A 21,805-nucleotide genomic window follows, 5' to 3' on the forward strand; every position below is an offset into this window, starting at 1 on the left:
TCGTTATTATTCACATTCCTGCTATTAAATGCTGAATTGTAACATTGTTCCCTTTAATGAGGAGCTCCTCCCTCAATAATTAACGATCTCACATTTTCCTATTTTCTTGCCTGATGAAAAGAATCAATTTTAATTCGCGGTAAATTACAGCCATGCTTTTGGGTATTATTTGCTTACAGAAAACAAATCAAGTGACTTGCACACTCCTGTTTACTTTTCCAGATATGCAATAATCCAAACGCAATGGCAAATCAGATTGTGTTCCTCAGGCCTACCTAAGAAATGGAAAAGAATAAAGGGTGGGGACACATACTAGAGGCAAATAAGGACGCTCTCAAGTCCACTGTGCTCGGAACAATGGTGACCACTTTTCCCGCACATCCTGCCCTGGGTACCAGAACCTACACTCCCCTCAGCCTCCACTGTCCCCACCTGACCCTTTCCCAGACTGGGGTTGGTGGTCTGCATCTGGCCACTCTGGAGTTTGAGACTGCTTAGTGTATGGCTTATTTTGGGGGAGTCATTTTGAGGGTGGGATGACTAGTAGGAAGGAGATCTGGGAGGGTGGCCAAGTCTCTGTAAAGGGGTAAAAGGCATTTCCATGCTTCTCTGCGTAAAATAACTCTCTTGAGGTTTCCAGCAATAGAGACCACAGCCAAAGAGGCTTCTCTTCTGAGTGCCCCTGCCCGGCCACTGTGAAAGGGTCCTCCGCTCGCCTTCGGGAGAGGGCTCTGGAGGGCAAAATGAAGCGTTTTTAATCCCTCTCAAACAGGCCTGGGCCCAGCTCAAATGTGCATATTCCTGGCCTCCCAGGGCTGGGAGCGCAGGGACTCCGGGAGGCTTTGAGCCAGTTATTCGATTGATGTCGCTGAGGGGGCCTTGTGGCCGCAACAATTCTGCCTACAGGACCCAGGATCCCCAGCCTCGAAGCCAAATGCCAAGCAGCGTTCAGGATCCACACTCGGGGCTTTCCTTCTGTTTTTTAAGCGCCGGTAGCAGGCTGCGTGTGCATGACACGTGTACTTGTGTGTGCTTGTGCGAGCAGTGCGTGTTCATTGCCTGTTCACTCACACGGAGGGGGCGTGCCAGGCGCTGCGGAGGGGCAGAAACCTGCCCCAAAGAGTCTCATTTCCTATCCCACCCAGAAGCCTTTGGCAATATACGAGCTCGACATATACATTTTTTTCTTTTCTGCAGTAAACAGTTTCCCACACACTGGAGTTTGCAAACTTCAGCCAGACCGTCCACCCGCCTGACTTTTCGTGGGCGCAAGGGCCGGTCCCTTGCTCGTTTTTTCTCTCATCTTTCCCTTCTAACTACTGGCGCCTACGGCCCTCCACGCAGAAAGCTCGACACAAAACAATGACGGATTAGTATCCGCCCCCTGACTGCGTATCTTGCTTCTCTCTCTCTCTTTTTTTTTTTTTTTTTTTTTTTGCCTTTCGCCCCGTAATTTTAATGGCCCCAATTAGCCACACGGAATATAATAAGTGACATGGAGATTTTGTTTGCATGTGTTAAGTTCGTTGCTTTTCTGATTTCTATTTACTCAGTATAAATAATCATATATCAGTTATTCAGTTAGGTGACAAGGCTAGTAATTGGAATAAAAAGAAAAACATCTCATCCTTATCTCTTTGTATAACTAGATATAGCGCTAATAAGACTGCATCAATCTTATCTAGCAAATAAATAAAATAGACAAACAAACAAATTCGCCTCCAACAAGTTAATGCGGTGTATCTGAGTGGAAAGTAGATATTTTCACGCATTCTGGAGATGAGGAGTGACTTTTAATAAAATCACAAGAAAAACAAATGTAATTCTGTAAGCCATTTCTTCGAGCCGCCTGCGCTCGCCCACTCCCCGCTCGCTCCCCGCCCGGCTCCTCCGTCCCAACCTTCTTCTTTTCGCGCGCAGTTAGTGCCAGGTTTGCAACAGACGCCGGGACTCGGCCGCTTCAGCGACTCTACGCTTCGGGGGGGTGGGGTGGGGGAGGGAGGTTGAATCTATGGGTGAAGAGCCTTCCTCAAATAGGATTTCATCTCCCTATCTTTTCCTCCTTGCATCTCCTGCCCTTTCTCTTCCCTTTCCCTCTTCCCTTTCTCTCCCTTTCCCCCTTCTCTTTATGCTCTCTTCCTTTTCTCTCTTTGCTCCTTTTCCTCCTTCCTCCTTTCTCTCCTTTTTCTGCCTTTCCGTCCTCCACTCCTTCCTCTCATTTTCTTTTCCATCCGTTCTCCCGTCCGTCTCTCTTTCCCCTTTTCTCTCCTTTCTCTTTCTCTCTCCCCTTTTTCTCCTTCCCTCCCTCTCTTCTGTCTTCTCCCTTCCTCCCCCTCTTTTTTCTCCCCCGCTTCCCAGACCCTCGTCCCCTCCCCGCAACCCGAGTGCGGCTAATTCCGGGCGTCTATATTCACTCAATTAGAGAAATCTACAGAGAAGATCGATCTTCCATCTGCAGACATGCCAGCTTAACAAATTAGATTCTTGTTTCGTGCAGGTGATTTGGTGACAGTTGGGGAATTAGAAGTAATAAGTTGTTGTGTTTGAGCCCGGGCCCCCGCCCCCAGCCCGCGCCCCTCCCCGCCCGGGGGCCCCTCGGCCGCGCCCGCCGCCCGGGCACCCCCTACCGCACCCCCCAGCCGGCTCGCGCCGCCGCCGCCGTCGCCGCATCCCCCGCCGTAATTAGTGCTGCTGCCCTCCATGTGGGCTCGATTAAACCGTGATTTAGCCGAAAGAAATATAATTATGGCTGCAAATAAAATAATCAGCATTGAAGAGCGATTTCCTTAATGAGATGGAGCGGTTGCACGTCACGGAGTAAAGGGGTCTCATTAAGAGGTGGTAATGAGGCTTGGGTGGATGGTGCAGTTACAAAATAGCCCAACTCCTCTGCAGGCCGGGCCCGTCCGCCCGAAGTGGCCGCCGCGTCGCCTTCCAGCCGTCCGGAGGTGCCGCGGTCCCAGAGGGCACTCGGGCCCGCTCCGCCCGGCCCCCAGGGGGCGCAGCGCCGGCAGCGCGGCCTCCTCCCGGCGCCTCCAGCGCCGTCGGGCCGGGCAGGGGACACAAGCCGCCGCAGCTGCTAGGGGGCCCCGCCAGCCCGGCCCGCTCCGCCTCCGCTGGACCGCCGGGTTGGCACAAGCAACTGCCAGGCCCCCGAACACTGGAGAAGCCGGCCCGAGGGAGGGGCCCTTGCCTGGGGCGGGTGCCGAGGGGAAGTCCAGGAAACTTCTGGAGCGGGTGGAAGTCCTCCCGGGTAGATGTGAGCTCCATCGGGAAAAGGGTGTCACAAAAACAGGTGCTCAGAGGCAGGGGTGCCACCGCGGCACCCCAGAACCCCGGGTCAGCTCGCGCGGACACCGCGTCTGGGAGTCCTGGTGTGGAAGGGCCTCGGGGGTTCTCATTCTCTCCAAGTCTCTTTCCACATTTTATTAAAGTACTGAAAAAGCAACAACTCTGTTTTTACCACGTCTTTTTTTTAAGTCTAAAATAAATTATTCCAAAGGGTCTTAAACGGGTACCTCTGACCTTTCTGGTTTATTAGGCCAAGGACGACCTATGAATTCCTTCTCTGCATCATGGTGTATACACGTGCATGCTCCCAATATCCAGAGGTGGTGATGCCTCAGTATTTATTTCTAATTAGGTTGTTAGCCCTCTCCTTGACTCAGTTTCATCATTTAGACCCATTATTAATGGGACAAGGAAATTTACATTATTTACACAAGGTGACCAATGAGGCAGCTGACACACTTTCCTTTATTCATCCAACCAACATTTGCTGAGCATCTACTATATGATGGGCACTGAGGGGGTGAGAGATGAACAGACAGACAGACGCTTGGCTTAGTAGAGCTCACAATGGCCTGCATTGAATTTTTCCACTACAGTAGACTGTGGCCATCAGGATTTGTACCTGTAGAAGGCAGAGATAACCCAGGAAGAAGCTCAGTTTGTTTTGGTGGGCTGTCACCCTCTCTTACCTTCTCAGTCCGTATTTTCTTCTCACCCAGAAACCTGAGATCTCAAGGAAGAAAGTAATTTGAATTAACTTTCTTAGGTGTTAAGAGTTAATGTAATATCCTTCACGGAATGTTCCCATTTTTGTAAAAGGACTGCAAGGAGAGGCACATTGCCTAGATGAGTGACTTTTCCATATCTGCCTAGTGGTGATGGGAGACTTGAGACAGAAGGATTTGGGGGTTACTGTGATCCAAATACTGGTTCCCTACTCAGCCTCACCGGTGCGGATGGAAACTCTTGCATATTTTTAAGAAACGTTTTTGGGGGGTGTGAAAGCTATGGACCACCTCCCATTAAAATGCATTTATTTACCAAAAACTTTAGGGGGTTCAAAACCCCTCTTGAGCCGTCTATGGGCCCCAGGTTATAAAAGAGTGATATTTGGGTGAAAATTTATGATTATCATCTTCAGAGAAGAAATACAAATCTCCAGAGGAGTTCTACCAGTAAGTCTGAATGTAGGGAACAGCTGGGTGAAGAATCAAAAAGAAATTGTCAAACCAGTAAGTTCCAAGAAAACAACTGGCTAGAAGATGCATGCAGTCTAACAAATTTATAACAATTTCATATCTTCCATCTGACCAAAATGTAGGTTGATATTAATCCAAACCTATATTACATGTTTTCATGTTGCAGAGAATTGTCAGGAAACCTGGTTTGTTGGTGGGCAGCTCTTGCTCCTAGAGGCAGGCCCTGGGCAGTTGGCACTCTGGCTGGAGAGATCAGCCTGATACAATGGTGGGTCATAAATAAACAGACCTAACCCTGGGTGGAGGTGCAAGTGAATGTGATTAAAATTCACACGCTGGGACCACAGAGAGTGAAGGGTGATTAAAGTCTGTCTTAAGCCTACTAAAGCCCCCAAATCCAGACCTTAAGCTAATTCTTTCATTCACTCCCCAAAGGCATTTCACACATTAGGGCCTGAAAGCCAGTAACAGGGCTGCCTTCTCCACCCTCCTGCACTTTCCTAAGTTGCTGACATATGGAACCAAAGAGCCTTTTCTGTGTAGGAGATAGCTCTTTCCCAATTGCTTTAGAACAAGGATTACTCTACTCCCCCTTAATTTTTTAGAGGTCTCCAAGTCACCCATTAAAAAGGAGATGGACTTTTACATATATTTTCCTAGCAGAATTTTTTTTCATACTCTAGGAAGAAGCTGTGGTAGGGAAGGGAATATGTATTAGTTAGGATACACAGACTGCTGTAACAGAGACCCCAAATTAGAGTGGCTTAGAACACATAGAATTTTATTTATCTCTCACATAACAGCCCATGAAAAACATGCCAAGGCCAATATGGCAGGCAGCTCTAAAAGACTGGGAACCTAGCCTTCTTCTTCCGTGTGTGTGTGTGTGTGTGTGTGTGTGTGTGTGTGTGTGTGACAGTGGCTATTCACAGGCATGATCATAGTGTACTACAACCTTGGGCTGAAATGATCCTCCTGCCTCAGTCTCTCCAGTAGCTGGGAAAACAGGCTTGGCCACCATGTCCAGCCCAGCCTTCTTTATTGTTCTCTGTCTTCCGTAACATATTCTTCCATCTTGCAGCCTAAGATGGCTGCTCCAGCTCCTGCCATCCCCTCTGCATTTTGGGTAGCTGCAAACGGAGATGAAGAGGAAGGCTCATTCCTTTCTTTTAAGGGCATGGCTCAAAAATGCTTCTATTACTTCCTATCACAATGCATGGAATAGAATTTAGTCACATGGCCATACCTACCTAAATAGAAATTGAGTGCTATAGTCTTTACCTGAGCTGGTTAAAACATGAGAGAGAAGGCTCCATGGTTTTCCTGCTCTGGGAGAGGACAAAAATGCTATTTTCAACATGGCCCTCATTTATGACTTGGCCCCATCTTCAGTCTTCTCCAATACTTGTACTGAAAAAAATGGTGTGTGTTTGCCAGAGGAGGGATGGAAGGTGGAAAGTGGAGGCAGAGGGGCCAGGTAGTAGCCTAATGCAATAATCCAAGGGGAAAATGATGGCTGCTTGGACCAGAATGAGAGCAGTGGAGGAGGTGATAAGTGGTTGGAATCTGGAAGTATTTCCTAGGAAGCCTAGGATGTGCTTCTAGATGTGGGGTATGAGAAAGAAGAGTAGAGGATAATGCCATTCATTGATTATCTATTCATCCATTGACTGTTTTTTTTAGAGACAGGGGTCTCGCTATGTTGTCCAGGCTAGCCTTGAGCTCCTGAGTACATGGGATCCTCCCATCTCAGTGTCCTGAGTAGCCAGGATTACAGTTGCTCATCACCACACCTGGCTCTAAGTTGTTATTGAGCACTGGCTGTGAGCAAGGCACTGAGCTAGGGCCTGTGGATACAATGGGCATAGTCATGCTTTTATAATTGACAAAAATAGCCAGCAGAGAAGTAAACACAAGTATGATGCATGTAATAAAAAGCAAATCCCAGAGGCTTTGAGATAATAACTCAGAGGAAATGAACCTAGTCTAGGGGTCTGGGAAGTAATGTCTAAGCTGAGACATGAAGGGTGCATAGGGAGTGGTCAGGAAATTGAGGTGAGCTAGGGCCATAAGGGGAAGCATGTTCCTGTAGAGGAATTTGCTTTAAGCCCTACTTCGCTCCGTGCCTTCATGTTGTCTACTTGGGATAGAATGAAACCCTGGACTTAGTTTATGCTGAGTTCATGCTATCTCTCTGAAGAGAAAATGCTTTTTGAAGTTCAGTTCAAGTTAATTAAATTCAATCAACATTCGTAGGTTCTGGGCCAGGTTCCCAGCCCAAAGACAATAGCCCATGGTACCATTTAACTGAGAGCAGATAAGAAAATTGAAATCATTGAATTTTAGGAAAGGCAGAGTTGTTCTCTATGAGGTCAGGCTAAAACTCAAAGGATTTCAACATAGGAAGATGTGCTGTGGTGTGACATGATCAAAATCTATACAATTCAGGATGGCAACAAAAATCTATACAATTCAGTATGGTGACGAGAGTGTAAATATAGATTAGGAGACAACCTACAACCTTCATTTAAAGCATTTAAAAAGTCCTTTATACATGGGAAATTAAATGTGTGGAATGCATTCCCTCCAAGGGGTGGTAAAATTACTATATTTGTTGGGATGAGAGTTTAGTGGCTATAAAAGAAACAACAGCAGCAGTAACAAAAACCAACAGTGGCTTAAACCAGATAGAAGTTTCTCTCTCACTTAATAGTCTAAAGGCAAGAACTCCAGGACTGTCATGGTTGATCTATGGTGTCAGCAACCCAGCCTCTTCTATCTTGTTCCTATCTGCTAGGATGTCCCCCTTGTCCATGTTATCCAGGATGGCTCACCACCATGTCATATTCCAGCCAGCAGGAAGGGAAAGGAAGAAGACAAGAGTATCCTTCTTCCTTTAAAAGCACAACCCTAAAGATGCACACATACCTTCTCAATCCCATTGTCAAGAACTTGGTCAAATGACCACACCCAGCTACAGGGAAGGCTGGGAAATCGTATTTTTATACTAGATATTCGTATTCCATGTGAGAACAGAGAGTTATATTAGTGAGAGACGGAAAGAGAGAACAGACACTAGACTCTCTAGCAGTCTTTGTGGACTAAGGGGTTCCTTTTCTCACTCAGAACTTCCACAGTTGGTGCTTGAAAGAAAGTTTTCAGGAGTGTGTGTGTGGAGGTACAAGGGTTGGCAGACACCCCTGAATCACAGGCCTCACCTCCTTCTTTAGATTCTTTCACGTGACTTCCTGCTGGCACTCGGGTGCTGCTGCCCCCTTAAATATTTTGGCTGAAGCAAAGATCAAAACCTTTCCCTGGGTTTCCCTTAGCCAAGACTGCATGGAGTTTTCAAAGAGTTTAATATAGATAGATGTAGAGAAGACAAAGAAGAGCACAAACATAGAAAATACAAGAAACGTGTAAACTTCCCAGCTTACAAAGTCCAAGATCTCTATCACCTCTTCCTTAGTCTTGCCTGGAAGGTTAAGCTCAACTTCTCCAGCACCTTGACCTCAGCCTTCATTCCCTGGGTCTTAGCTTGTCTCTGCATGGAGGATGATTGCTTTAATATTCACCTTCCAGGAACAACCTGCAGTAGTAGTTCAGGTGAGGTATTGCCCTTATACAGGATGAGAAGGAGCTGCCTGCCCTGGACCTTGGCTTTAAACAGCCCCATTTGGACCATCTCCAGCTGCAGCCCATCAAGAGCCTGCTCTTCTCCCTCTAGACTACATGGGGCCCCAGAATTCCTGGCCCAACAGTCCTGCTCCTGCTTCCAGAACTTCTGTGGGTCTCTCCCACATCTGCCCATCTGTCATGTGCACACTCCCAGGCCCAAGAGGCAGCAGCTTGTGATGAGATGTGGGTGGAGCTTGGACAGCTGGGCTGGGCTGACCTCTTGTGCATGTGGGAGGCCTCTTGCTGCCCTGGATGCAGCTGGTGGGCAGGAAGATAAGGTGCAAACCTGGAGCTGGGGGCTGGGACTCCAAACATTATAAATTTGAACTTGAACTTCTAGGTTGTTATGAAGATATAGTTGTTAAGGTAAGAAGACAGGACATATTTCTCTGAACAGTTTGTTAGCTTAATTTATAATTTTTAAATATTTGGACATATAGTATGTGGGCCTCTGTTTGTACTCTTGCTCCAGGTCCTGCAAATGTTAGGGTAGGCTTGGGCTGTCTTGCCACATATGTGGTTATCTTTAAAAGTTACAGTATGTGAGATTCCTCTTCTGCATCCTACACTTCTAATTTCCAACGTGCAGCCAAGTCAGATTATGAAGGAAGGCCCTCCCTGCTCAGATGGAAGGCTGCTACCAGTATGCACACACACTAGCCTTTTGCTTTTTCTCGGACTTGCCATTCTCATTCCAACCTCTGGCCATGGTACCTTCTGGTTTGTTCCTTCTTCCTGAAGTACACATCTCTGGACTTTCACATGGTTAGAGCTCTCTCTTTATTCAGGTCTCTGTAAAATTTTATCTCTGCAGAGATGCCCTTCCTGACATCTCCTCTCCAAACTTAAAAGAGTCCCCCAAAAGAGTCAAGTAGATACATAATTCATCATGCTTTATCTTGCTTTATTTTTTCAGCACAGCACTCATCACTATCTGAAAAGTGTGCTATGTGCTTATTTGTTTATTACCTCTTTCCCTGAGCAGAATGCAAGCCCCATAATGGCTGAACCTTTGTCTTCATATCTTAGTACCCCTAGAGCCTTGTACAGTTTCTGATGCATAATAATGTGCAAAAAAAGTTTTGTTGAATGAATTAAAGGAAGAATGAATGAATGGTCTAGTTGTTCAGTAGCAGTTGGGAATCAAATTTCCCAATTCAAACTAATCTTAGTAAGCAATCTGAATTATGAAGAAGAGTTTATTATTATTGAAATTTATGCCACCCATTCAGGATGGGGTCATCCTAGCCAATTCCATGTGTGTAGAGCAGTCCAGAATGAGAGTGGACAACTGCCTGATGATGCGATGTTAAAACGGCCCTATTGGTAAAGAGCCCAGTGTGACTTTTGCAAATGAATGTAGGTTCTCCCTCTCCAGCTCTGTGCTCAAGGCTAAGCCCTGCAAAGTGAGCCCAATGCAGAGACTGCCTTGTTAGTCATTGGTGGTGAGGGACTCCATTTTTGGACAGGAGACTGGGCTGAAATTTGATGCACATAAAATAGAGGATGTTGAAGTGAAGGGTCATATACCACCCATGCCAGAAGAGTCCTTGGGAATTGTTGCCTAACATTTGTATCTTTAAAGATGAGACACAGAGGCCCCAAGAGACCAAGGTGGCACAACAACTAATAGAAATCAAAACTGGGGCTTGGGTCTCCCAACCCCCAGATCTGTTTTCACTCTCCTGGATTAACCTGATTAGTGTCATAGAAACTGCCAGGATTAGTATGAAATTTCTATCAAACACTAAACGCAGTGACACTTATTAGAAGAATCTCTACTTGCAGAGCTTCCCTAAATGATCTGTAAAACAGGGATAATCATAGTACCTGCCTCCTGAGGTTGAGGTGAGTCTTCCTGTGGAGCACTTACAGTGCTGTGTCAATGACAGCTGCTGCTATGTTTCTTATTAACCCTTCCCATTCCCACCCATTCATGGACACATTTCCCATACCCTTGCTGAGAAGTTGTATTTGACTACAGTTATTATGGAAACAAGAGGATTGGCTCCTGGAGCCCTGTTCTAACCCAGAATAGACGTACGGGGCGGTCCGCAGAGCATAAAGTTACAACCAGGCCTGATGCCAATGGCCCTACAAGCAGCTCCCACAAGTCTGTAAGTGGCCAAGCAGCATGAGCACCCTACTATCCTGGGCAGGTGCCCAGAAACCTCAGAGGTGCTACTTGGCATGAAGCGACTGCTCTTTGCAGGGCAGGGACGTGCCATGGCTGCAGGCCTTTGAGATTCTCACAGTCCCGTTTTCAATTTGGAGCCTAGAGCTAAAGAGATAAATTGAGAATATTGATCAGCTCATCAGCTCACAATTAAGATGTTCTTTTTCCCCCTTCTGAAATTTGGTGTATGGCTGTGGTAAAGGGAGGAATGGCTGTCCCTCATAGCGACTGCACACAGTCTCTCAAGCCACTTCCAGGTTACCACACCATAATATTTTTGTTCTCATTCATTCTTATCTATCCACAGCCATCAAATATCACCTCCTCTCATGAGGGGATGGTGCAAAGTGGGCAGACCTTCAAGTGAGAAAGAAACAGGGATAAGCAGCTGGGAAAGAGTGTTCCATCAACACTTGTAGATCGGAACTGTCAAAGAAGTCCAAGTCCTCTGTCTTTCTGTGGAGCCACAAGATCTGGAGAAAGGGAAGTGTGTTCATCTCAGGAAAAGATTGAGGACTCAACTTTAGAAAAAGAAACAGGGGGTAGTGGTGGAATAAAGAAGTAGGCAGCATCAAATCTGTTCAGGTCACATCTTGGCAGAATACTATGCCTGCCCTCTTTGCTTCCAGAATTTCAAGGCCAGGTGACATGGCATCATAAAACTTTAAATCTTATTGCTGTTAGAAAATAAACATGTGTGTGCACATGCACACACACAGACACACAAATACTACTGTCTAAGCTCACAAGCACCGGCATTACCTGACCCCTGTTTATCTCTCTACCTCCACTTCTGATTGATAGGATACACATCAGCCACCTTAGCCTCCTGAAAATTCATAAAATAATTTTTCCTCTGATTCAAGGCCCTTACACATGCTTTTCCCTTTCCACTCAGTGCTCTTCCCCTATTCTTCACATAGCAGGCTTCTCGGCTTTCAGACTTCAGTTTAAATCTTGCCTTTCAGGCAAGGCCTTTGTCATCTTTCTCCCACCAGGCCCTTTCCTCTCTGGGGCTCCCTTCTATCCCAGGACCCCGCTATCACCCCCATAGCCCTCTCCCAAGGTTATTATTGAGTTAAGTGTCTGCTTGCTTATTGTCTCTCCCATTTCAAAATGATTTCTCTGAGGGAAGGACCATATCTGTTTTCTGCACAGAATACAATAGGTACTCAAGTGTCCACCCAGCTGCTCCAATCAAAAGGATTAAAGTCACCCTCAAATCATCCCTTGTTATCACCCAGATGTACAATTCAATGGCAAACCTTGGCTTTATTTTCAAAATATATCCCAAGATCTCCCCACCTTCACGGTCACAGGTTCAAGCCACTATATACGGTACCTGGATTACTGCAACAGCTGAATAGCCTCCTCCTCTTGTCCCCACCTCTGTCCTTGCACCTCTCCATGCTACTCCCAACACAGCAGTTGGAATGGAAGTCCAATTTTGTCACTCCCCTGGGCAAACCCTACACCACAAATGGACAAATGAGATCACTTCAAGTTAAAAAGGTTCTGCACAGCAAAGGATACAATCAACAAAGGCAAGGGACAACCCACAGAATGGGAGAAAACATTTGGAAACTGCCCATCTGACAAGGGATTAATAAGCAGAATATATGGAGCTCAAGCAACTCTATATGGAAAAGTCTAATAATCTGATCAAAAAATGGGCAAAAGATTCGAATAGACATTTCCCAAAAGAAGACATACAGATGGCAAACAGGCATATGAAAACTGCTTGACATTACTGATCACCAGAGAGATGCAAATCAAAACTATAATGAGGTATCATCTCATTCTAGTTAAAATGGCTTTTATCCAAAAGACAGGCAATAACAAATGCTGGCTAGGATATGGAGAAATGGGAATCCTTGTATATTGGTGGGAATGTAAGTTAGTGTGGGGAACAGTTTGGAGGTTCTTCATAATGTTGATATGATGTATCCCACTGATTGATTTGCATATGTTGAACCATCCTTGAATCCCTAGGATAAATCCTACTTGGTTGTGATAAATGATCTTTTCTATTTATTTACTAATTTATTTAATGGATTTATTTTGAGACAGAGTCTCACTCTGTAACCCAGGCTAGAGTGCAGTGGCGCAATCTCAGCTCACTGAAACCTCTGCCTCCTGGGTTTAAGCAATTCTCCTGCCTCAGCCTCCTGAGTAGCTGGGAATCCAGGTGCACACCACCACGCCCAGCCAATTTTTTATTTTTATTTGTAGTAGAAACAGGGTTTCACCATGTTGGCCAGGCTAGTTTCAAACTCCTGGCCTCAAGTGATCTGCCTGTCTTGGCTTCTCAGAGTGCTGGCATTATAGGCACGAGCCACCACTCCTGGTGAATGATCTTTTTAATGTGTTGTTGAATTTGGTTTGCTAGTATTTTACTGAGGATTTTTGCATCAATGTTCATCAGGGATATTAGCCTAGAGTTTTCTTTTTTGGATGTATCTTTGTCTGGTTTGGGTATCAAGGCAATACTGACCTCGTAGTAAACGTTGTAAGTATTCCCTCATCTATTTTTCACATTAGTTTGAGTAGGATTGGTATTTACCTCTTCTTTAAATGTTTGGTAAAATTCAGCAGTGAAGCCATCAGATCCCAGACTTTCCTTTGCTAGGAGAATTTTTATCATGGCTTTGATCTGGATACTTGTTTTTGGTCTGTACAGATTTTGGATTTCTTCATGCTTCAATCTTGGTATGTTGTATGTGACTAAGAATTTATTCATTTATTCTACATTTTTCAATCTATTGGCAGATAGTTGCTCATAGTAGCCTCTAGTGATCCTTTGAATTTCTGCAGTATCAGTTGTAATGTCACCTTTTTCATCTCTGATTTTATTTATTTAGGTCTTCTCTCTTTTTTCCTTAGTTAGTCTGACTAAAAGTTTGTTGATTTTGTTTAACTTTTTAAAAAACCAACATTTTGTTTCATTTGATCTTTCGTGTTGTTTTCTTCATTTCGATTTCATTTATTTTTGCTCTGATTTTTATTATTTCTTTTCTTCTAGTAATTTTTGGTTTGCTTTGCTCTTGCTTTTCTAGTTCTTTAAATGCATTGTTACATTGTTTATTTGGAGACTTTCTACTTTTTTGATGAAGGTGCTTATAGCTATAAACTTTCCTCTTAGTACTGCTTTCACTTTATCCCATAGGTTTTAAGAAATTTTAAAATTTTCCTCTTAATTTCTTTATTGATCTACTGGTCATTAAGGAGTATATTATTTAATTTCTATGTGTTTGTATAATTTCCAAAATTCCTCTTGTTAAGGATTTTTAGTTTTTTCCATTGTGGTCAGAGAAGATATTTGATATAATTTCAATTTTTTTGAATGTTTTAAGACTTGTTTTGTGACCTAACGTATGGTCTATCCTTGAGAATGATTCATGTGCTGAGGAGAGAAGAATGTGTATTCTGCAGCCATTGGGTTAAATTTTCTGTAAATATATTTAGGTCCATTTGGTCTATAGTGTAAATTAAGTCTGATGTTTCTTTGCTGATTTTCTGTCTGGACAATCTGTTTAATGCTGAAAGTGGGGTGTTGAAATCTTCAGCTATTATTTTATTGGGGTCTATCTCTTTCTTTAGCTCTAATATTTACTTTGTTTATCTGGGTTCTCCTGTGTTGAATGCATATATATTTACAATTGTTATATCCTCTTGCTGAATTGACCTCTTTATCATATAATTACCTTCATTGTTTCTTTTTATAGTTTTTTTCTTGAAATCTATTTGATCTGATATATGTATAGCTACTTCTTTTCTTTTTTGGCTTCCATTTGCATGGAATATCTTTTTCCATCCCTTTTTTAGTCTATGTGTGTCTTTATAGGTGAAGTGTGTTTCTTGTAGGCAACCGATTATTGGGTCTTGTTTTCTCAACCATTCAGCCACTGTATGCCTTTTGATTGGAGAGGTTAGTTCATTTACATTCAATATTATTTTTGATAAGTAAGGTCTTATACTTGCAATTTTGTTATTTGTTTTCTAATTGTTTTGTGATCTTTTCTTCCTTCTTTCCTTCCTTCCTGTCTTTCTTTTAGTGAAGATGACTTTTTCTGGTGGTATGTTTTAAAATCTTGTGTGTGTGTGTGTGTGTGTGTGTGTGTGTATGTTTTGATTTGAGATTACCATGAAACTTGCATATAATATCTTGTAACCCATTATTTTAAACTGATGACAACTTAGCACTGATTACACACAGAAGTAAAGAGGAAACTAAAAAAACTCTACACTTTAACTTAATTTCCTACTTTTTAACTTTTTGTTGTTTCTATTTATATCTTATTGTACTGTCTATGTCTTGAAAAATTGTTGTAGTTATTATTTTTGATTGGTTCATCTTTTAGTCTTTCTACTCAAGATATGAGTAGTTTACACACCACTATTACAGTGTTATTATATTCTGTGTTTTTTTATGTACCTACTGTCACCAGTGAGTTTTGTACCTTCAGATGATTTCTTATTGCTTATTAACATCTTTTTCTTTCAGATTGAAGAACTCCCTATAGCATTTCTTGTAGGGCAGGTCTGTTGTTAATGAAATCCCTCAGCTTTTGTTTGTCTGGGAAGGTCTTCATTTCTCCTTCATGTTTGAAGGATATTTTCACTGGATATATTATTGTAGAATAAAAGTTTTTTCCTTCAGCACTTTAAATACAACATACCACTCTCTCTTGGCTTGCAAGTTTCCCACTGAGAAGTCTGCTGCCAAACATATTGGTACCCCATTGTATGTTATTTGTTTCTTTTATCTTGCTGCTTTTAGGGTCCTTTCTTTATCCTTGACCTTTGAGGTAGTCTTATTTGGGTTAAATCTATTTGGTGTTCTATATCCTTCTTGTACTTGAATATTGATATCTTTTTTTAAGTTTGGGGATCTCTCTGTTTATTATTCCTTTGAATAAATTTTCTATCCTCCATCCCATCTCCTCTTTAAGGCCAGTAACTTAGATTAGCCCTTTGGAGGCTATTTTATAGTTCTTGTAGGCATACATCATTCTTTTTTATTCTTTTTTCTTTTGTCTCCTCTGACTGTGTATTTTCAAATAGCTTATCTTCAAGCTCACTAATTCTTTCTTCTGCTTGCCCAATTTTGCTGCTAAGGGACTCATGCATTCTTCAGCATGTCAGCTGTGTTTTTCAACTCCAGAATTTCTGCTTGATTTTTAAAAATTATTTAATTCTGTTTGTTACATTTATCTGATGGGATTCTGAATTCTTTCTCTGTGTTATATTGAATTTCATTGAGTTTCTCAAAACGGTGATTTTAGAATTCTCTGTCTGAAAGGTCAGATATCTCTGTCTCTCTGGGATTAGTCCCTGATGCCCTATTTAGTTTGTCTGGTGAGATCATGTTTTCCTGAAGGGACTTGATGCTTGTGGATGTTTGTTGGTGTCTGGGCATTGAAGAGTTATGTATTTATTGCTGTGGTTCTTACAGATTCATAGAGGTACTGCCCTGGAGATCTTGGATAAGATCCAGAAGAATTCTCTGGATTACCAGGCAGAGACTCCTGTTCTCTTCTCTTACATTCTTCTAAACAAAAGGAGTCTCTCTCTGTTCTGAGCTGCCTGGAGTTGCGGGAGGGGTGACAAAAGCACCCCTGTGGCCACCACCACAGGACTGTGCTGGGTCAGACCTGAAGCCAACACAGCACTGGGTCTTGCCCAAGGCCCATGTTAATCACTGTCTGGCTACCACCTATGTTCACTTAAGGCCTAGGGCTGTACAATCAACAGGTGGCAAATCCATCCAAGCTTGTATTCTTTTTTTTAGGGCAGTGAGTTTCCCCTGGTCCTGTGTGAGTCCAGAGATGCCATCCAGGAGCCAGGGCCTCAAGTCAGAAATCTTAGGAATCTACCTGGTGCTCTACTCTACTGTGCCTGAGCTGGCACCCAAACCACAAGACAAAGTCCTTCACACTATTCTCTCCTGTTTCCACAAGCAGGGGAGTCTCTCTTTATGGCCACTACTGCCCCAAGCCCATGGTGAGTACTGTCTGGCTACCACTGATAATCATTCAAGGCTCAAGGGCTCTTCAGTCAGCTTGTGGTGAGTGATGCCAGGCCTGGGACTCACCTTCCAGGCAGTGGGTCCCCCTCTGGCCAAAGGCAGGTCCAAAATGCCATCCAAGAGCCTCGGCCTGGAAACAGGAACCTCAAGGGCCTCCTTGGTCCTCTACTCCACCGCGGCCAAGCTGGTAATTGAGGTGCAAGACGAAGTCCTTTTTACTCTTCCCTCTCATTTTCTCAAGCAGGAGTGCCTCCTCATAGCCACCCCAGCTGGGAATATGCTGGGTTACATCTGAAGCCAACACATATTTGAGCTAACTTAAGGTCCACAGTGAGTACTGCCTGGGTATCGCTGCTGATTATTCAGAGCCCAAGGGCTCTTTATTCAGCAGGTGGTGGGTGCTTCCAGGACTGGATCTTTCCCCTCAAGGCAGTGGGTTCCCTTCTGGCCCAGGATGTATATAGAAATGTGGTCTGGGAACGAGGGCCTGGAATGGGGGTCTCAGGACTCTGCCAGGTACCATATCCTACTGTGGCTGAGCTGGCATCCAAGTTGCAAGACAAAGTCCTCTTTACTCTTCCCTCTCCTTTTCTCAAGCAGATGGCAGGATTCACTCCTGGAGCCATGAGCTGTACTGCTTGGGGTTGGGGGAGGGAAGATGTAAGCATCTCCCTCCTTGGCTGTCCCGTTTGTTATCTCAGTAGGTCATGTGCCCCCCCAAGTCCACTGGCTCCAAGCGCAACATAGTATCAAGACTTGCTCAGGAATTGCAGTCCTTATGGCCTAGACTGCTCAACATAGTATCAAGACTTGCTCAGGAATTGCAGTCCTTATGGCCTAGACTGCTTTTCAAGTTTAGGTAGGAACCAGAGCCCTTTAGCCTGTTGTGCTGAGGCTTGCCAGAACTCAGGTTCCAACAACTGGAATGGGCAATTCACTTGTGGCTAGGGCCAGTTTAAATGCTCCTCCATGGGTGTTGGCTGAGTTCTGCCCAGGGTTGCTTTCTGCTATGGCAGAGCAGCACTGAATTTCAACACACAGGCCCACAATCACTGCACTTTCCCTCCTCAACGCACACAAATTCTTGCTCAGTGTCATGCAGCCACTGCTGTGGGATGGGGCATGGGTGGCGCTGGCCATTCAAGACTGTCTTTCCTACCGCTTTCAATGCTGTTTTCAGTGACATGAAGTTAAAACCAACCACTGATTGCTCACCTGATTTTTGGTGCTGATGAAAGTGCTTTTTTTTGTGTGCATAGTTGTTCAATTTGGTGTTCCTGTGGGGAGGATAATCAGTGGAGGCTTCCATTTGGTCATCTTGCTCTGCCTTTTTGTGTTTTCACAATTCTTAATGGTAGTTGAAATGTACTTGAAAGGATATTATATAGCTATCTGTTTACTTATTTTTTGTCCATCACTACCACAAATAATTAAGCTGCATTAGGGCAAGGGCCTTGGCCATCTTTGTTTTCCACTGTCTATCCAAAGTCTAGAAAGTCTCTGGGACACAGTAGATGGTCAATCGGTGATATGGTTGGATATTTGTTCCCTCCAAATCTCATGTTGAAATGTAATCTCCAGTGTTGGAGGTGGGGCCTGGTGGAAGGTGAGTGGCTCATGGTGATGGATCCCTCACGAATGCCTTAGCACCATCCCCTTGGTGATGAGTGAGTTCTCACTCAGTTAGTTCACATGAGATCTTGTTTAAACGTCTGGGAGTCCCCTTTCTTCCTCTTGCTCTTTCTCTTACCATGTGACATGCTGGCTTTCCCTTCACCTTCTGCCATGAGGCCCTCACCAGAAGCAGATGCTGGTGACATGCTTCTTGTACAGCCTGCAGAACCATGAGCCAATTAAACCTCTTTCCTTATAAACTACCCAGCCATAGGTATTTCTTTATGGCAACACAGAGAAGATAAAAGAATGAATGAGTGAGTGTTTCAGAGAGCTACAATCACAATGAAGCTGCATAACAAACTAGTCCAAAACTCAGAGGCATATAACAATAAACTTTTATTGCTCAATCACATAGGAAATCATACTGATATCTGAGTTCCTTCTCCCAGAAATTCTGATTTAGTTGGGCTGGGATGCAGCCTGGGCATCTGGATTTTTATTTTTGGACTTTCTAAGAGAGCTAACATGTAGCGATGTCTGAGAACTGCTATTATAGATAATATTTGCTATTATTCTGATTATATCAAATTTTGAGTTGATTAATTGCAACACTATTATCTGAAGCATATTGATGAGAAAACCGGGGCATATGGAAAGTGAAGTGGAACCTGGACTATGTTTACACAGAACAAAAAGGTGAAATTTTAAGAGCTAATAAGGGATTTAAATGTAAGCAGTCAAGCTATATAATTCAGCTTCCCAAGTGTAGTGTTCACTCCATGAGTAATAATACGATAGTTCATCTCGTGGGGAGGGAAGTATTTCTTGTCAAATGATTCAAAGCCTCCAAATATTAAGGATGTATGTAGAAGATTCATGTCTCAATAATATATAATCAAATATGTTGAGGAGAAAATAGGCATTTGCTCTTGTTATTTTTTGTTGTTGTTGTTATTGTTAGGACAATCCTGTCGAGTTAGCGCAAGATCATCTGATGCTGTGACAATTTTTCCTTCTCAGGAGAACCAGATGAAATTAAGAGAGGGTGATAATTTATCTCTTGTTCTTTGCCAAGGTACAGTGAAGGTCCTTGGACTTCTCCAAAGACAGGCAGTATTCACAAATTCCTTATCTGAAGCTTCTTCGTTTAGAAGTCCTGCTTGGTTGATCTTCTGATATATTGGCTCCATAAGTAAATTGGGAAGAAACGTCTCTTTTTGATACTCAGGTAAGGAGAAAGAAAATTATGATTGGATGTCGCCACAGGATCACAATTTCTGTACCAAGGAAGGTAAGAAATTAGACTTTTTCTCCCTCACCATTGGAAAGTTCACTTGGTTGTCACATAGGGGCTTGGCCAAACTCCAGAGTCAAATCCTGTTTATGCTGAAGGCAGAGTAGATAATATAGGACATTTCTTGGCAGTGTGAATTATGAATAAAGGGGGGAAAAAAAACTTTGGTCACTATCTTTCTTGGGGTCTGCAGCCATCTCATTGTGATCAGAAGAATCAAATTGCTGTCTAGCCCAGAGGAGTGATTTCTAACCAGCAAACTAAAAAATAACTGTGTGTTTTGAGTGGCATCTTGCACTCAACAGGCACTTAATAAATATTCACTAATAACATTAGGCCACTCAGCACCAAGCAGGAAGATAAGGCCATTTTTTTGTTGTTTTATTCTTGGGTAATTGATAAAAATAATTGCAAAGCTTTAAATGTTTAGCAGTGATTAGCTAAAACCATCACCTCCAAGCCCTTCCCACTTTGATAAACTCATTCCCATGAAAATATTCAGAACCTGAGGAACAGCAGGGAAAGAAGCCAATAAAAGCAGCTCAAAGAGTTTTACATTATCTCCAGAAGCTATCTAATCTAGCCATTTTGAATGATCTATGTAAATTAATTACGCTTTTTAATTAGGTGGTCTTTTAGCTTGCATATTGAAGTTTGCCACTAATTACGGTGAGGCAGGAGGTCACTTGATTGGTATGGGAAACAAGAGGCCTTTATTTCACTGAACTGAAACACTGAACAGTTAATGCTTAGGGGGAAAAAACTGTAAAATTTATGCTGGTTCTCAAAATTCAAACTGTGCAGCTCTTGTTCATTTTTTTTTCTCTGACTCAAATCCCCTTCTATGACTCACTGGGGGTTTTTCTTTATAAATATCAGAATGACTTCTAAACACCCACTGACTCAAAAAATAATAGAGTAGCTTGGAAGCTGAAATTTTGCATCCTTAATGCTAGGGGGAAAATAACCCACCCTTTTGATATTAGTCACATTAAATGCTATTTAATTGCTAGTGCAGCTGTTTCCAGATGTGACTTTATTTTTTTCTGCCAGCCAGACAGTCTGATTTTCATTAACTTCATCCGTTTTTAAAAAATCTCATGCTATGCTTGACGCCAAGCAGAATACAGTGTTCCTTAATTTAAAAAACATAGTGGTCATTGTAGTGAACAGACTACATTTAATATCTCTAAAATATTTCTGAATGACATTTTATAGCTCTTTACCTCCTCTGATCTTGCATCATGCACCAGGATTCCAAATTTTCATTCTTTTTCCACATTTTAGTGACCCGTGTCATCCAATAGTGAATCAGTGGGTGGGGAGTTATGCAAGAAGCATTTGCTGATTTAATGCAATCCTTGGAAAAATCAAAATTGCTAATTAAAAATCACAGAGTGAATAAAAGTCTTGACCCAGAGGAATTCTCCTGTCTGTCGCTCAGACAAGCTCTCATTTTTATGCTGGCACATGCACATCACCACAATCCCGGGAGTTCAGGGAATCTACCGTGGGTGGCATTTCCTCTGGGGCCAAGGGCTATGCTTCTGCGAGATGACCTGCCCAAAGAGTAGAGGTGTATTATTCCAGTCTCTTCCTCTAGCTTCATATTTTCAAGTTGTATCAAACAGGACAGTGTAGTCAGAAAGGCACCCACTTGGGCATCAAGAGGTTTTGGCTTGAGGCCTGGTTCTCTCTGCAGAGAGCTGGGTGACTCTGCCAGCCCTTTCTGTTCCCTGGTGGCCCCTTCTTTCCTCGTCTGTGAAATGAGGGATTCATTTCTCATGCTCTCTCAAGTTCCTTCCACTTTTAATAATGTACAAGGCTGCTCTGCTGAAGCTTTTACCACATTCAATTCATTGAGTATTTGTCTACATAGATGGTAAACTCTTAGAAGGCAAGGATCAGGCAAGGATTTCATTGATCTGGCAAGGATTTCATTGATCCCCAACACCTAAATACTGAATATTGTAAAAGTGCATAATATTGGTTGAATTAATGGGACTGTGAAAAATCAATAATACATTTTATTTATTTATTTATTTATTTATTTTGAGATGGAGTTTCGCTCTTGTTGCCCAGGCTGGAGTGCAATGGCACGATCTCGGCTCACTGCAACCTCTGCCTCCCCAGTTCAAGCGATTCTCCTGCTTCAGCCTCCCAAGTAGCTGGGATTACAGGCATGTGCCACGAACCAGGCTAATTTTTTGTATTTAATAGAGATGGGGTTTCACCATGTTGGTCAGGCTGGTCTCGAACTCCTGAACTCAGGTGATCCACCTCACTCTCCCAAAGCGCTGGGATTACAGGCATGAGTCACTGCACCCGGCCTGTTTTATTTATTTTTAAATTTTTATTTATTTATTTATTTATTTTGAGACAGCCTCACTCTGTTGTCCAGGCTAGAGTGCACTGGCACAATCTCAGCTCACTGCAACCTCTGCCTCCTGAGTTCAAGCAATTCTCGTGCCTCAGCCTACTGAGTAGCTGGGACTATAGGCGTGCACCACCACACCCAGCTC

General features: G+C 43.3%; 1 protein-coding gene across 2 annotated transcripts in view; it reads right to left on the minus strand.

Moving 5' to 3' along the window:
* OTP (orthopedia homeobox) overlaps nucleotides 1-21,805 on the minus strand; it is a 35,444-nt gene that overhangs the window by 12,538 nt on the left and 1,101 nt on the right. Inside the window, exons 2-3 of one of the 2 annotated variants that reach the window (XM_054555653.2) lie at nucleotides 20,510-20,643; nucleotides 11,687-11,813 (exon numbers count right to left, since the gene is read on the minus strand). In XM_054555653.2, coding sequence (XP_054411628.1) covers nucleotides 11,687-11,753 — 67 coding nt within the window. In that variant the 5' untranslated portion in view covers nucleotides 11,754-11,813; nucleotides 20,510-20,643. The remainder of the gene's footprint in view (nucleotides 1-11,686; nucleotides 11,814-20,509; nucleotides 20,644-21,805) is intronic. The other variant, XM_054555654.2, reaches the window with a different exon arrangement.

The sequence above is a fragment of the Pongo abelii genome, chromosome 4, assembly GCF_028885655.2.
Source record: "Pongo abelii isolate AG06213 chromosome 4, NHGRI_mPonAbe1-v2.0_pri, whole genome shotgun sequence".
NCBI classification, from domain to species: Eukaryota; Metazoa; Chordata; class Mammalia; order Primates; family Hominidae; genus Pongo; species Pongo abelii.